Here is a 12758-nt window from a genome sequence, read left to right as displayed (position 1 = left end):
CTCTCCAGGGAGGGTTTGGAATCCATGTGAGTGCCCAGGGCTGCAAGCCAGCCTGTGCGCTTCCACTCGCAAACAGAGATGTATTTGCATATGCGTCCACAACAGTGTGCGTGTGTGCACGTGGATGTGTGAATATAGCAGAGTGTGTGCGTGCATGTGTACCGCAGTGTGTGCATGTGTGAGTACAGCAGTGTGTGTGTGCCTGTGTACGGCAGTGTGTGCACGTGTGAGTACAGCAGTGTGTGTGTGTGCATGTGTACCGCAGTGTGTGCATGCGCGTGCACAGCAACGTGTGCGTGGGCATGTGACTACAGCACGGTGTGCGTGCGTGTACAGCAGTGTGTGTACAGCAGTGAGTGTGTACGTGCATGTGTGAGTACAGCAGGGTGTGTGTGTACAGATTTCTCTGCCTCTATGCAGGACTCAGCCCAGGCTCACCATGCTGGCCATGACAAATCTGTTTTCCCTGCCTGATTCTCCAGGGGTGAAGGTGGTGGAGGTGAACTGGAGGTGGGGGCTGTCTGGACAGAAATTATGTTGTGACTATTACTGCTCAGTGATTAATAGGGCCATTCATCTTTATCTGGCCCACCGCCTTGGTGGCCTGTCTGAGCTGAGCCCTCTCACGTTGGCCCTGTGAACTTTTTAATGAAATGTAAGAGGCAGCAGTTCCTGTGAAAACTGAAATTCCAGGCCCTGAGGCTCTCCTTTGATCTGGCCAGGGCTGCAGCAATAACACAAGCAGGTCCTGCCAGCAGAGCCCTGCCCCGGGACAGGCCGAGCTGAGCTTTTCCAGCCTGGGCGCTGCTGATGGCCTCATGCAGCGCTTAGCAGCTGCATGTGATGCTGGGTGAGAGCCCTGAGGCGGGCATCTGTGAAGGGAACACCGTGCAATTCAAGGCGCACCCTGTGGGGGACACTGTAGGGAATGGTGAAAAGCACTGCCTGTTAGGTGCTCCCTGCTCCATTCCCAGCTTCTCCCAGAAGGGGGCGCTGTGGGGAGGGGGACGAATCGCTGGCTATGGGAGGAGCTCCTGGTTACGCCAGCCCCAGCCTCTCCCAGCAGGGGGTGCTGTCGGGAGGGGGCAGGAGCACTGGCTGTGGGGGGAACTCCCGGCTACTCCAGCCTCAGCCTCTGCCCAGAGGGGGTGCTGTGGGGAGGGGCACGGGACACTGGCTGTGGGGGGAGCTCCCAGCTACTCCAGCCCCAGCCTCTGCCCACAGGGGGCGCTGCAGCGAAGCAGCTACCAGCCTGTTCCCCCCCCGGAGTTTTGCTTACAGTGCTCTGAACAGAGCTGAAGATGTATGAAATACTCTCCAATTCAAGCTGCAGTGTCCACTTAACGTTGGCTCTCAGTCAGTGCTGCATCCTGGCACTGCGGGGGCAGAAATGTGGGGCTCTGTTCCAGTTAATATCCTATGGCCCAAGATCTCGTTCTCAGGTGAGTGACTGAAAAGCTGATCGCTGGCGGCCGGGGTGTGAGGGGCCTGAGGGACTGAAGAGCTCTGGACTGAGGAAGGATCAGCCATGTTACAGAGCAAAGGTCCATGCTGGGACCCACACGGACATCCCCATGGCTTGGCGGCTGCTTGGACCTATGGGCTCCAGCCCATCGCTAATGGATTTTGGAAGAGGATCCCATCAAAGACACGGAAGCTCGGAAAGGAAGGGCTGACCTGAGACTCTGAGACGGAAATTTCCAGACATGGAGGCTTCCCTGTGAGGCTAGAGTGTGTCCAGCTGCCAGGCAGAGGCCATGGGAGAATCTCCTGTTTTCCAAAAGGTCTGTTTCAACAGCATTGTCTCCTGGTTTCCTTGTGCTTTCTCATGTGTCATATCCAGCTGGTGTCTCTTGTCTTATAATTAGAGTATGCCAACACGACACGCTTCTTTCGGTGGTGTGTCGCGTATATACCTAGCACGAGTATGAACAGCAGTATAGATGGTGAGGCACAACGTAGGTGAGTAAAGACATGCCTGAAGGATATGAGGATACTCACTCAAGCAGTGCCTCCCATCTACACTGCTGTTTTTAGCAGCATTGTGTCCTGCTGTCTCCCCACTGCTTGACCCTTACCCCACTGCCGGGGAAAGACTCCAGCAGTGGGGAAAGGCTCCGGCAGAGGGGAAAGGCTCTGGCAGAGGGGAGGCAGCGACCAAAAGCTCAGCCTTTCCCCACTGCCTCCCCCTGCCAGAGCCTTTCACTGACGCGTGTAGCTACACCGTGCAGTGTGGAGGCAGCCTGCTTTTCACTGCGGTGAGTAGCTATGTGTATCCTACATGCCGGTGTGCAGTGTAGCCATAGTGTTAGAATGGAAGCTCTTTGGGGCAGGGACTGTCTTTCTTTTCTGTGTTTGTATAGCGCCCAGCACAACAGAGTCCTGGTGATGACGGGGGCTCCCATGGGTTATGATAATACAAATAATAAACGATAACAGCAAGGACCTTCCCCACTAGGCTGAGATCCCCAGGTGAAGAGGAGAGAAGTTCACAAGAGTCACAAGATGGGGGTACCCTCTTGCAAACAGCTGATTGAACACAGTCCCCAGGCTTATGAGTTGCAGAGTCATCTGGCAGTGAATGGTCCAAGCCTCCTGCTCGGAGGCCAAGCATTTCACCTGGAAGCCTCCAGTCAGGATCCTGGAGCCCACCCCAAAAACCTGAGAGTCTGAGTCCTGGAACTGCCCGGGATTTTGTCCTTTGGAAGCCCCTGTGTTTGAGTCCTAAAGCCCCCCTTCCAGTCCCAGACTTACATTTTGCAGCTGGTCAAAGGCGTACTCAAAGCCAGCTTTGTAGTCGGTTGTCCCCTTGGCTACCATCTCCTGCACGTCTTCCTTGAAGACCTTCTTGTTGCGGATGTTGGCCTGTACCAGGTGCTTGAAGCAGGATACAGGTTTTGCCTTCTCGTTAAACTAGGAAGAAAGAGAGAAAGGGACCGAGCATCACAGCGTGTTGGAGGGGCGGAGGGGGAACTGCAGCAGCGACGCTGTAATCCCCAACTGAAAGGCAATCGACTTGGTAGAGGAGGCAGGAAGAGAACCAAAGACTCGCTTTCCCCATGGCAAATGCTTAGTGGGTTATAAATCACAGCTCCTGGCACCGCTCAGCACTCGTAACATATAGGGCTTCTCCATGGGACATCTACCAGCTCACGGTCCCTGTTGTGCTAAAAATAATTTCGCCTGCCATTGTTCCTGGTGTGGCTGGGATGGATCTGTATCAGCGTAAGTGCCAATACGCTGCCTGTAATGACATAAATCTAGCTAAATAAAGGGCACACACACCAGAGAGTCAAAAATCCATCCCGGATAGAAACAGGGGGCATCTCGTACTGCAGGACCCAGGAGAGTGTTTCCACAACATCTCAAAGAGCTGGGCATCCTCCCCTGCAGGCATGGGCAGAGCAGGGAGCTAGCGGAGTGACAGCTTGTGGCTGGCAGAGATGGGGAGATGAGAGGAGCCTTGCCTAGTCAAGCAGCAGGCGGCAGAGAAGCTGGGTCAAGCAGTGCTGTGGTGCCCTGCAGATCTGGCCCACTGCTATAGAATACAGTCATGTAATAAAGGAACACTGGGACCTTCCCAAGGAAGCTGGTCTGTGAACTTCTGCTGGAGAATGCCTGCCGGGCAGCAATCCCCTCTAGACAGCCCAGTCTTTGGGCAAATTTGCACCTTATCCCCTTTGCTGAGATTGTCAACAAGGTGTGTGGGGCAATTAGTGCTAGTTACGATAGGGGCTTTGTGTGTTTTGTGGATACCTAGTCACTGGGGGGTGGGTGAGTGTTTAATCCAAAGCCCAGTGGGAGTCCTTCCACTGACTTCCCTGGACCTTGGATCCAGCCCTGAGAGCTGCACTGAGATCACAAACTCACTTCACACAGGCCACCAAGCGGCCGTCAGCTGGCAGTGACTTGAGGCACTTGGATTTAGGACAAAGTAAAACCTGTGACCTAGAGATGAAAACACTGGGCAACAGATTCAAACCCAGGTGCCCGAAGTTTGACTCTAAATCAATAATTAGGCTCCTAAATAGATTTCCGAGGTGCTGGACACAGCAGTTCTGAATGATTTCAACAACAGCTGCAGTTACTTGGTACTTCTGAAAAAAAGGTCACTTTTATGTAGGAGCCTAGATATGGATTTAGGAACCCAAGTTTGAAAATTCTAGCCAGTACCATAACAAACCAATCCAGCAATTCACCCTGCAGTATCTCCACTGCAAAATTCCCATTGTCATTCTGACAGACATTTTCTCATTCTGCTTCTGTTTTGATAAATGTGATAGAAAATGAGTAGGAGAATAAAGGGGCAATAAATCAAATACTATAATCACCTTCCTAGAAACCAGTAATTTCCAAAGAGCCTGGAATATCATCTTGCTTATCATACTGCTTTCAGCCCATAACACTCTCATTTAACGGGACACTGGCAGGAACATTTTAGACCCTAAAATTTAGGCTTAGTAAAAACAAGACGTATCAGCTAAGACAACTAGAAATGTTCCCATTTTAAACAAAAGTGAGCTGTAGCTCACGAAAGCTTATGCTCAAATAAATTGGTTAGTCTCTAAGGTGCCACAAGTACTCCTTCTCTTTTTGCGAATACAGACTAACACGGCTGTTACTCTGAAACCAGTAAAAAACAGCTTCCTTAAAACTGAACATGGCCCTTGTGTCCCAGACAGGGCAGTACCCGGCCTAATGCAGGAGAACCTGGAAGTGAAACTGACCAGAAGATTTAAGGGTGGCAATTTTGCAACAGAAAAGCTTCAAAAACAGACTCCAAAGAGAAACTGCTGAGCTTGACTTAATATGCAAACTAGACACCATTAACTTGGGTTTGAATAGAGACTGGGAGTGGCTGGGTCATTACACATATTGAATCTATTTCCACATGTTAAGTATCCTCACACCTTCTTGTCAACTGTCTAAATGGGCCATCTTGATTATCACTACAAAAGTTTTTTTCTCTTGCTGATAATAGCTCATCTTAATTAATTAACCTCTTGCAGTTTATATGGCAACTTCCAACTTATCTGTATGTATATATATATCTTCTTACTATATGTTCCATTCTATGCATCCGATGAAGTGGGCTGTAGCCTACGAAAGCTGATGCTCTAATACATTTGTTAGTCTCTAAGGTACCACAGGTACTCCTGTTCTTTTTTTAGAAGCCACAGCAAACCTGACTAGCCTATCTTCATTGCTCCAAGCTGAGTGAAAAACACGCAGAAAACATGATTCAAACGCAGCAGCACTTGTGTGAGGAGCTGAACACAGCCCAGATGTGACTCTGAGAGTCTGAAAACGCTTTCAGATTTAGTCTGATGGGTTTTTAGCAACCGGGGTTACATAGGCAGGATGGTCCAGTGACTAGGCCTGCTTCAGTTCCCTGCTCAGCCACAGACACACTGTATGATGTTGGGAAAGTCTCTCTGTGCGTCAGTTTCCCATCTGTACCATGGGGACACTTGCCCTGTCCTGCCTCCCAGGGATGTGAGCATATAAATACACTGGAGATCGTGAGGTGCTCAGATACATTGGTGACAGGGGTTGTATAACTACCTGAGACCGACAGAAAATGGGTCTCTTAACAATCTATTGGGCCAGATCCTCAGATGTGCTGGAGCAGCATGCTGCAAACCTGAGAAGGGGAGGGAAGAGTTGGTGTACTGTCCCCTGGCAGCACGGGGTTTTCAGAGTGCAGTGTGCTCCTGCCCCTGGAGTGCCCTTTATGCTGTAGGGTGGCCAGGTGTGCACCCACCCCTGGGGAATCCCCAGCTGCGCTATCAGGGCAGCTCCCCATCCCCTCTCTGCTGCCAGAAGAGGCACAAAAGGGACAGCAAGTGGACCAGGATCAGCCTGGTGATTCCTAACCTGACGCTGTCTAGTTACCCTATCAGCTGTTCACACATGCCAAACAGAGCTGTGAGCTCGTGCTCAAGGCCTTGAGAAAGCATTTCCTGCCCATTTCCTCCACACCCCCAACTTCTTCTGGGACCGGAAAATCATCACAGCTCCTGCACGGGACGGGGGAGGAGGAGGAAAAGGAGTGAGAACTGGTAGGAACTATCCCCCCAAATGAGAAATGGATGTCTAGAAAGAGGTGGGATTCATTCCCCATTTGCTGAAAGTCAGGGCCCAATTAATCACTCAGCCATATCTGGCTCTCAGTTACCATTGTGTAAATTCTGGAAGAACTGAATGGATTAGGATGGAGTTAGATGACATTTACACCAGTGTAACCAAGAGCAGAATGTATCTGTCCATGTGATTTCCCTGAGCATCTCCGGGTAGGATTTCTGCAGGAAATTCGAGTGCTTTATCACAAGGTGGCAAACCCACTTAAGCAAATGTCCTGCACTGTGCTCCAGCATGGAGAGGCCTGACCTCCCATCAGGGAGCAGGAGTGAGAGGACGGACAGAGCAAAGGTGCTCAGATTGCTGGAAATACAGAACGTTCAATAGGGAGGCAGGCATCTGGCAAAAATAGCCAGGTTACACTCATTACTTCCCTGCCAGAGAGAGGGCATATGGGACAAAGAGCAACTACAGCTCCTGACTCCCGCTAGGCCAGGCCAATGGGCTGAGAAAACAGCAGGCCATCTCACTGGGTGGTGGCTGCATAGGTCAGCTTGTATAATCCTGGAAACATTGGGCCGGAAGGGACCTTGAGAAGTCACCTGGTCTGGTCCCTGCGCTGAGACAGGACCAAGTAAACTTGGCATGCTCTCGGTGCTATATAGGTCAATCAGTAATAATGGATGCTGTCCAGGGAGAGATCATCGCTTGTCCTGGGAGCAGATCGTGCTGAGAACGGAAGTAGCTGGGGTCAGCAGCTGCAGCTAATCCTCCATAAAGATATTAAGGCAGGGACAGGAGGCACATTTCTCAGTCTAGACACCTGAGGATCTGAGCTGTGCTTGGGGCCTGTGGATAGACCATCTCTGACACGTGCCTGTCTCATCTGTTTTTAAAAGCCTCCTAAGACAGGGATTCCACAGCCTCCCTAGGAAGCCTATTCTAGAGCTTAGCTATACTTAGACAGTTTTTCCTCAAAAAGAAAAGGAGTACTTGTGGCACCTTAGAGACTAACAAATTTATTTGAGCATAAGCTTTCGTGAGCTACAGCTCACTTCATCGGATGCATGTTTTTCCTAATATTGAACCTAACTCTCCCTTGCTGTAGACTGAGCAGATTTTGTTGCTCTCCTTTGGAAAAACAAGTCCAACAACTGCCAGTTTGCTTCCCCTACCTAAGAGAAAAGCTTGTGCAGAGCACATCCTCCTCAAGCTGGCCTGGCTTGTCTCTGCTCTGCCCCAGCCCTTTGGTCCCATGCTTCGCAAGCTGCTCCAGCCCTGCCTTCTGCCGACGCGGGATGGCACGAGATGGTAAGGGATGCATTTGCAAAGGTGGCTTTTAATTCTGGGAGCCACGCATTTTGGGGCGACCTGCTGGCATCTCTCTGGACTTAATTCTCAGAGGTGCTGAGTACCCCTCAACTCCAATGGAAGTCAATGAAAAGCAGGCCCCTAAGGTGACGCAGGCTGACTTCCCAATATCAGAGACTGTTTCTGACCTCTCCCTGAGAGTTTGATGGGCCATCCCTCCCCTTGTTCAGGTCCCTCCTAACCAGCCTCTTTCCCAAGGCCTGTACATACACCCTTGTCCTCCCCCCAGACACATACTGACTCATTTAGAAGGGAAAACATGGTGGCTCCTATGGGAAGCCTGCCCGGCCTCACCACTCAGTCATTTTGCTTCCGCTGCTGTACCCTCTCCCTAATCTACATGCTGCATAGCTGGCTTCATGCTTGTCTGTTAAGTGCCTGGCAGGCTCCTGGTGCTATATGAATCAATCAGTAACAATAATGGATGCTGTCCAGGGAGAGATCATCACTTGTCCTGGGAGCAGATCATGCTGAGGAGGGAAGTAGCTGGGGTCAGCAGCTGCCGCCAATCCTCCATAAAGATATTAAGGCCGGGACAGGAGGCACATTTCTCAGTCCAGACACCTGAGGATCTGAGCTGTGCTGGGGGCCTGTGGGGAGCACCGACGACCAATCAGTTTGCAAAACCTGCCAGGGCATGCTGGCGCCATTCGTCTTGTCTTCCAAACAGCCCCCTGGGGAGGCTCTGGGAGCTCAGTCTTCACGACTGCTTTGCAGCACACAGCAGGGTCTAGAATCAGAGACAATGTCTGCAAAACTGTTTGAGAAGTGCTAATTAGGGTTATTTATTATTATAAAACCCTGGAGAGGAAAGAACTGAAAGGACTGGGAACAAATCCAGTACTGCCAACCCCAAGAGGTTAAAATCAGGAGTCCAAAAAAAGCCTCCAAAAAAAAAAAAAATCACAAAATTGGCTTAAAAATCATGAGATTGTAAGGAATAACAACACTGAACATTGAATTCGTTCTTTGCCTTCTGGTGGGTGAGTCTTTAGAGGGCATCCCGGTACTTTTCAGTGCAATGGGGCTAACAGCCCTGCCTTCCTCACAGAGCGGTTATGGGGATTAATATGTTAAAGAGTGTGAGGCGCTCAGATATGAATGTGACGGTGGGCACCTAAGATGCCTGCTTTGCTGGAGCAGCGCCAGAGTGCTCAGCACCTTGCAGCATCACGCTCTATGGACGGCATCTGACGCCCGCCGAGGGCTCACTGTGGGGAACCTTTCCCTGGGCGACAGTGGATCATGCCTTATTCATGTACTGCCCCTCCTGGGCCTGGGGGGCGGAAGCCGTCGATCTGTCAAGCTGGACTAGTTTTAATGAGCCCCAGGCTTGCAGCCATGTTGGTTGATAATACTGACAACCTGATGATAGACCTTCGGCTCTGGGGGCAATCCAGTCTCGGCTCCAGACATGTTGCTTCTTCAGTCATCCCAGAGAATGGGCTTCCCCAGAATGGGAGAGAGGCCTTGATCACCTGGGAGCACAGCTGGTCTAGAGAACCACCCTGCCATGCAGCCCATCAGACATCTGGCTGCCTGATTAGCTCAGAGCTCCAATGGTGACAGGCTGACCAGATGTCCCGATTTTATAGGGACAGTCCTGATATTTGGGGCTTTTTCTTATATAGGCTCCTATTACCCCCCACCCCGTCCTGATTTTTCACACTTGCTGTGTGGTCACCCTAAGTGGTGACAGCTGGAGAGGTGTCCTCAGGAAGGTCACTATTACATCCTGGTCACCTTCTGGCTGACAGGAACATCATACCTCTTGGCTGCTGGGGCAAACTGACCCCTAGTAGCTTCACAGCCTCAGAGTTTGCTGCAATTGCCAACATGCAAGAAGTCGCAGTTTCCTGTGACCTTTGTCAAGGCCTCTGCTCTGCTCTCCAGCCTGAGTTGAGCTTCCCAGATGAATCTGAACATCTAGGCCTCTTGTGTTATCCCCCATAGCCTCTAACAGATGTGATGCCACCGAACACATCCCAGTGCAACAGCCTGGGATGGGACAGGGCCCCAGGGGTGGCGAGTTGTATGGGCCCGTGGTTGTATGGGCTTCCGCAAATTCAGGGCCTGGGGGCCCAGCTCACGAATATTCGGGGCCGGGTCTCTTCTCTGGCCCCACTTGCTGCCCCCACGTGCTCCTCCCCTGAGATTCCCTGCCTGCCCTGGGTAGCGGGTGGCTGCCCTCTGCAGGTCTGCACTGCGCTCCCTCACCGGCCGCTGCCGGCTATAAGGGAGTGGCACTGTGGGTAGGCTGAGGAGGCTGCTGTGCCTGTGGAGGGAGGAGGCGCATGACAGCCCCCACCCCCGGCAGGCAACTCCGGGTCAGGGCTTATCCTGGCTGGACCTCCTGAGCAGCAGCCTGGGGGAGCTTCCGTGAGTGTTGTGCCAGGGGGGCCGTGCCAGGGCCATCCCCCCGAGTTTGCTGTTGCTGGTGGGGAGAGGGCTGGGGGGAGTCCAGCCTGCCTGCTGCACCCCAAACTCCTCATCCCAGGTCCAGCCCCATGCACCTCATCCCCTCCTGCACCCCAACCCTCTGTCCCAGCCCATAGCCCGCACCCAACATCCAAACCCCCTCCCAGAGCCTGCACCCAGCACCCAAACCTTCTCCCAGAGCCCGCACCCAGCACCCAAACCCCCTCCTGCACCCAGCACCCAAACCCCCTCCCAGAGCCCGCACCCAGCACCCAAACCCCCTCCCAGAACCCGCACCCAGCACCCAAACCCCCTCCTGCACCCAGCACCCCAAACCCCTCCTGCACCTCAACCTCCTGTCCCAACCCAGAGCCTGCACCCAGCACCCAAACCCCCTCCTGCACCCAGCACCCCAAACCCCCTCCCGCACCTCCTCCTGCACCCCAACCTTCTGTCCCAGTCCAGAGCCCATACCCAGCACCCAAACTCCATCCCAGAGCCACACCCAAACTTCCTCCCAGAGCCTTAGGCAGGTGAGTGTGCAGGGGCGGGACTTGGACCCGTTCTGGGCACCACCAAACATTATACAAACCTGCCACCCCTGCAGGGCCCAGCACTCTGCTTGCTGAGCATAACCCAGCCCAGCCCAGCGTGGAGGTTCCTGCCCCTCTACTGGCTGGGCCATGGAAGAACTTGACAAGTCTACTACTCTCTCTGACACACGTGCCCCTTTAACTCCAGCAGTACGGCCTCATGCTCAGAGATCCTGGCTCAGTCGCTGCAGCTGATCCATGCCGGGACATTGCTGCGTGAGCGTGTTCCATCCAACAGCCGATGCGCAGTCTGCATGAGTCTGTGCTGGGGCATGCAGACGTGGGCAGCAGTAGCAGATTCCCCGAGCCTGCGTCAGCTGGCTGTATGCGAGGCCTCAGTGAGTGGGGCTGTGTTACCAAGCGAGGGGCCTGACCCACACTGGTGGGAGCCTTTCCATTGCCTTCAGTGGGCTCTGGAACCCCATCTCTGCCCCAGTGTAAGGGGCCTAGGCCAGCCCTCTTCACTATGACAGGCACACAGACATTGTGGCCTGGGTTCTCAGGCCCAGCCGGAAGGGATCCCTCACTCTCTGTATCTCATACCAACTCTACATCAGGAGCGTGGCACAGGCCAATAAGTGAGAGGTGAAGGCACCCGCCTCTCTCCTCCAGTCGTCCTTCACAGGCCTTCGTCCCTTCCCAAGGGGAGGCTTGGGTTCCCATGGGGCGCTCTCCCAGCTTGCAGCCATCCCAGGTCCGAAGCACTAGCCTGCGGTGCCTGCCATAATGGCAGGTCTGCTCTTTCCCTGCAATGGAAAGAACCTGAACAAGATTTTTTTTGAGGCATCTACATGCCTGAAAAACGAGGGGACTCTGGACCGACCCCTAACGCTCCCTGGGAGGGCGTGGAGACTAGGAGACAATTTCCTCTGACTCATGGCAGATAAAATGTCCGCGTTGCTCCAAACTGTTCTGTGTCCAATCTGGTGGGAGGGATAAGCCAGACTGTGAGCCCTTTATGACCGTTGGCTAGTACCTTACTCCATTCGGCAGCATGACTATTGGAAGCCACATGTATGCTGTTAACTAGATCCTGCTCTGCCCTGAGGAAGCCAGAGCTGTTCCTGGCTGAAAGCTAGTCTGATGCCAGAGCACGCCCTGCAGAGCCACAAAACCTCCCGAGCTAGCTAGGCTGATGCAGCTGTACGTCTCCCTCGGCCAGCCCCAAGTCCTGGCCCCCCCTTTGCCTCTCATGCCAACACTCCACCATCACCACAATGAACTTCTCCCACAAAGAAAACCGGCCGTCAAAGCCGGCGCGGGGGAAATGGCAAGGGAAGGATGTAATTTATTTCTCACAGTGTGTTTTGTCGGTTGCAATTGATCAAAGGCAGGGAGACATCGGGAGAGGGGAGGGAAGGGAAAGGTGACAGAAACGGTAAATGGGGCTGCGGGAGCCATGCAAGGCAGAGGGCAGAGCCTCTGAGGGACTAGAGATTCCTCCCCCCTTTTCCCATTATAGAAAGAAAGAAAACGCTCATCTCCTCCCAGATGCTGTGGCATTTTGTGAGTGGCTAAGCTGCTTCCCAGATCTCAGTCACTACAAACCAATTGTTGCTTTAACTCCTGGTTGCTGGAGGCTGGTGACACCATGAGCCACTGTTATAGCCCCACTGGAAGCCATCAGCTGGCTTTACTGATTGTGTGGCAACACCAGGGAGCCCTTGCCATGCTGGACCTCACGCCCCTCCGGCTGTACCGGCCCCATACTCCTCGGGGCCTGCTTTGCCAAGGTGGTGAGAAATCCCACTGATCTCCATAGGAATGGTGGGGGCTCAGTTTTCTGAAGGTTTTCCAGGGTCCTTGTTCTTCCACCAGCCCTGCCAAGGTGTCAGCAAAGCTGCCAGGCTCCTAGGAGTCATCCAGACTCCCAGGGAGTTGACGCTGGACTTGGGTTTGACACCCTCTTTGATAGGTGTTGGGGGAGCCGTGGTTTTGGGGTGGCTGAAAAGGCCTGTCAGGTGCTGGGTGAATTGGCTCAGAGATGGGATGGAGAGGGACGAAGGAAAAGAGCCTGTGGCAACCCTCATTAAAACCAACCCTATCCCAAGAACCACGGTCATTTCCTTGGCACTGCAGGTCTGATGGCACCCAGAAGGTCGAGGAGCACTCACGCAGCTGACGCTGGAGGCCTCAGACACACGGACTGGTGATAAGACCCTCCAAGCAAGAGGGGAGGAGGAGGACAGAGATGAGACGATGCCCACGCTAGTCAGAAATGTCCCGACTCTTTGATGCAACCGTGCATGGTGACACAATAATTGGAGTGTACGCCGTGATGGTGCGGGATCAGAG

The 12758-nt window shown here is 53.1% G+C and overlaps 1 protein-coding gene across 2 annotated transcripts in view; it reads right to left on the bottom strand.

Annotated features, from left to right (window-relative positions):
- Positions 1–12758, bottom strand: part of CACNA2D2 (calcium voltage-gated channel auxiliary subunit alpha2delta 2) — a 598846-nt gene that overhangs the window by 84333 nt on the left and 501755 nt on the right. For both annotated transcript variants that reach the window (XM_074958327.1, XM_074958328.1), the window contains exon 11: positions 2755–2913. In XM_074958327.1, coding sequence (XP_074814428.1) covers positions 2755–2913 — 159 coding nt within the window. The remainder of the gene's footprint in view (positions 1–2754; positions 2914–12758) is intronic.

The sequence above is a fragment of the Natator depressus genome, chromosome 7 (assembly GCF_965152275.1).
Source record: "Natator depressus isolate rNatDep1 chromosome 7, rNatDep2.hap1, whole genome shotgun sequence".
NCBI lineage: Eukaryota > Metazoa > Chordata > Testudines > Cheloniidae > Natator > Natator depressus.
The sequence above is the reverse complement of the archived record's forward strand: the minus strand, read 5'-3'. Positions and strand labels throughout refer to the sequence as shown.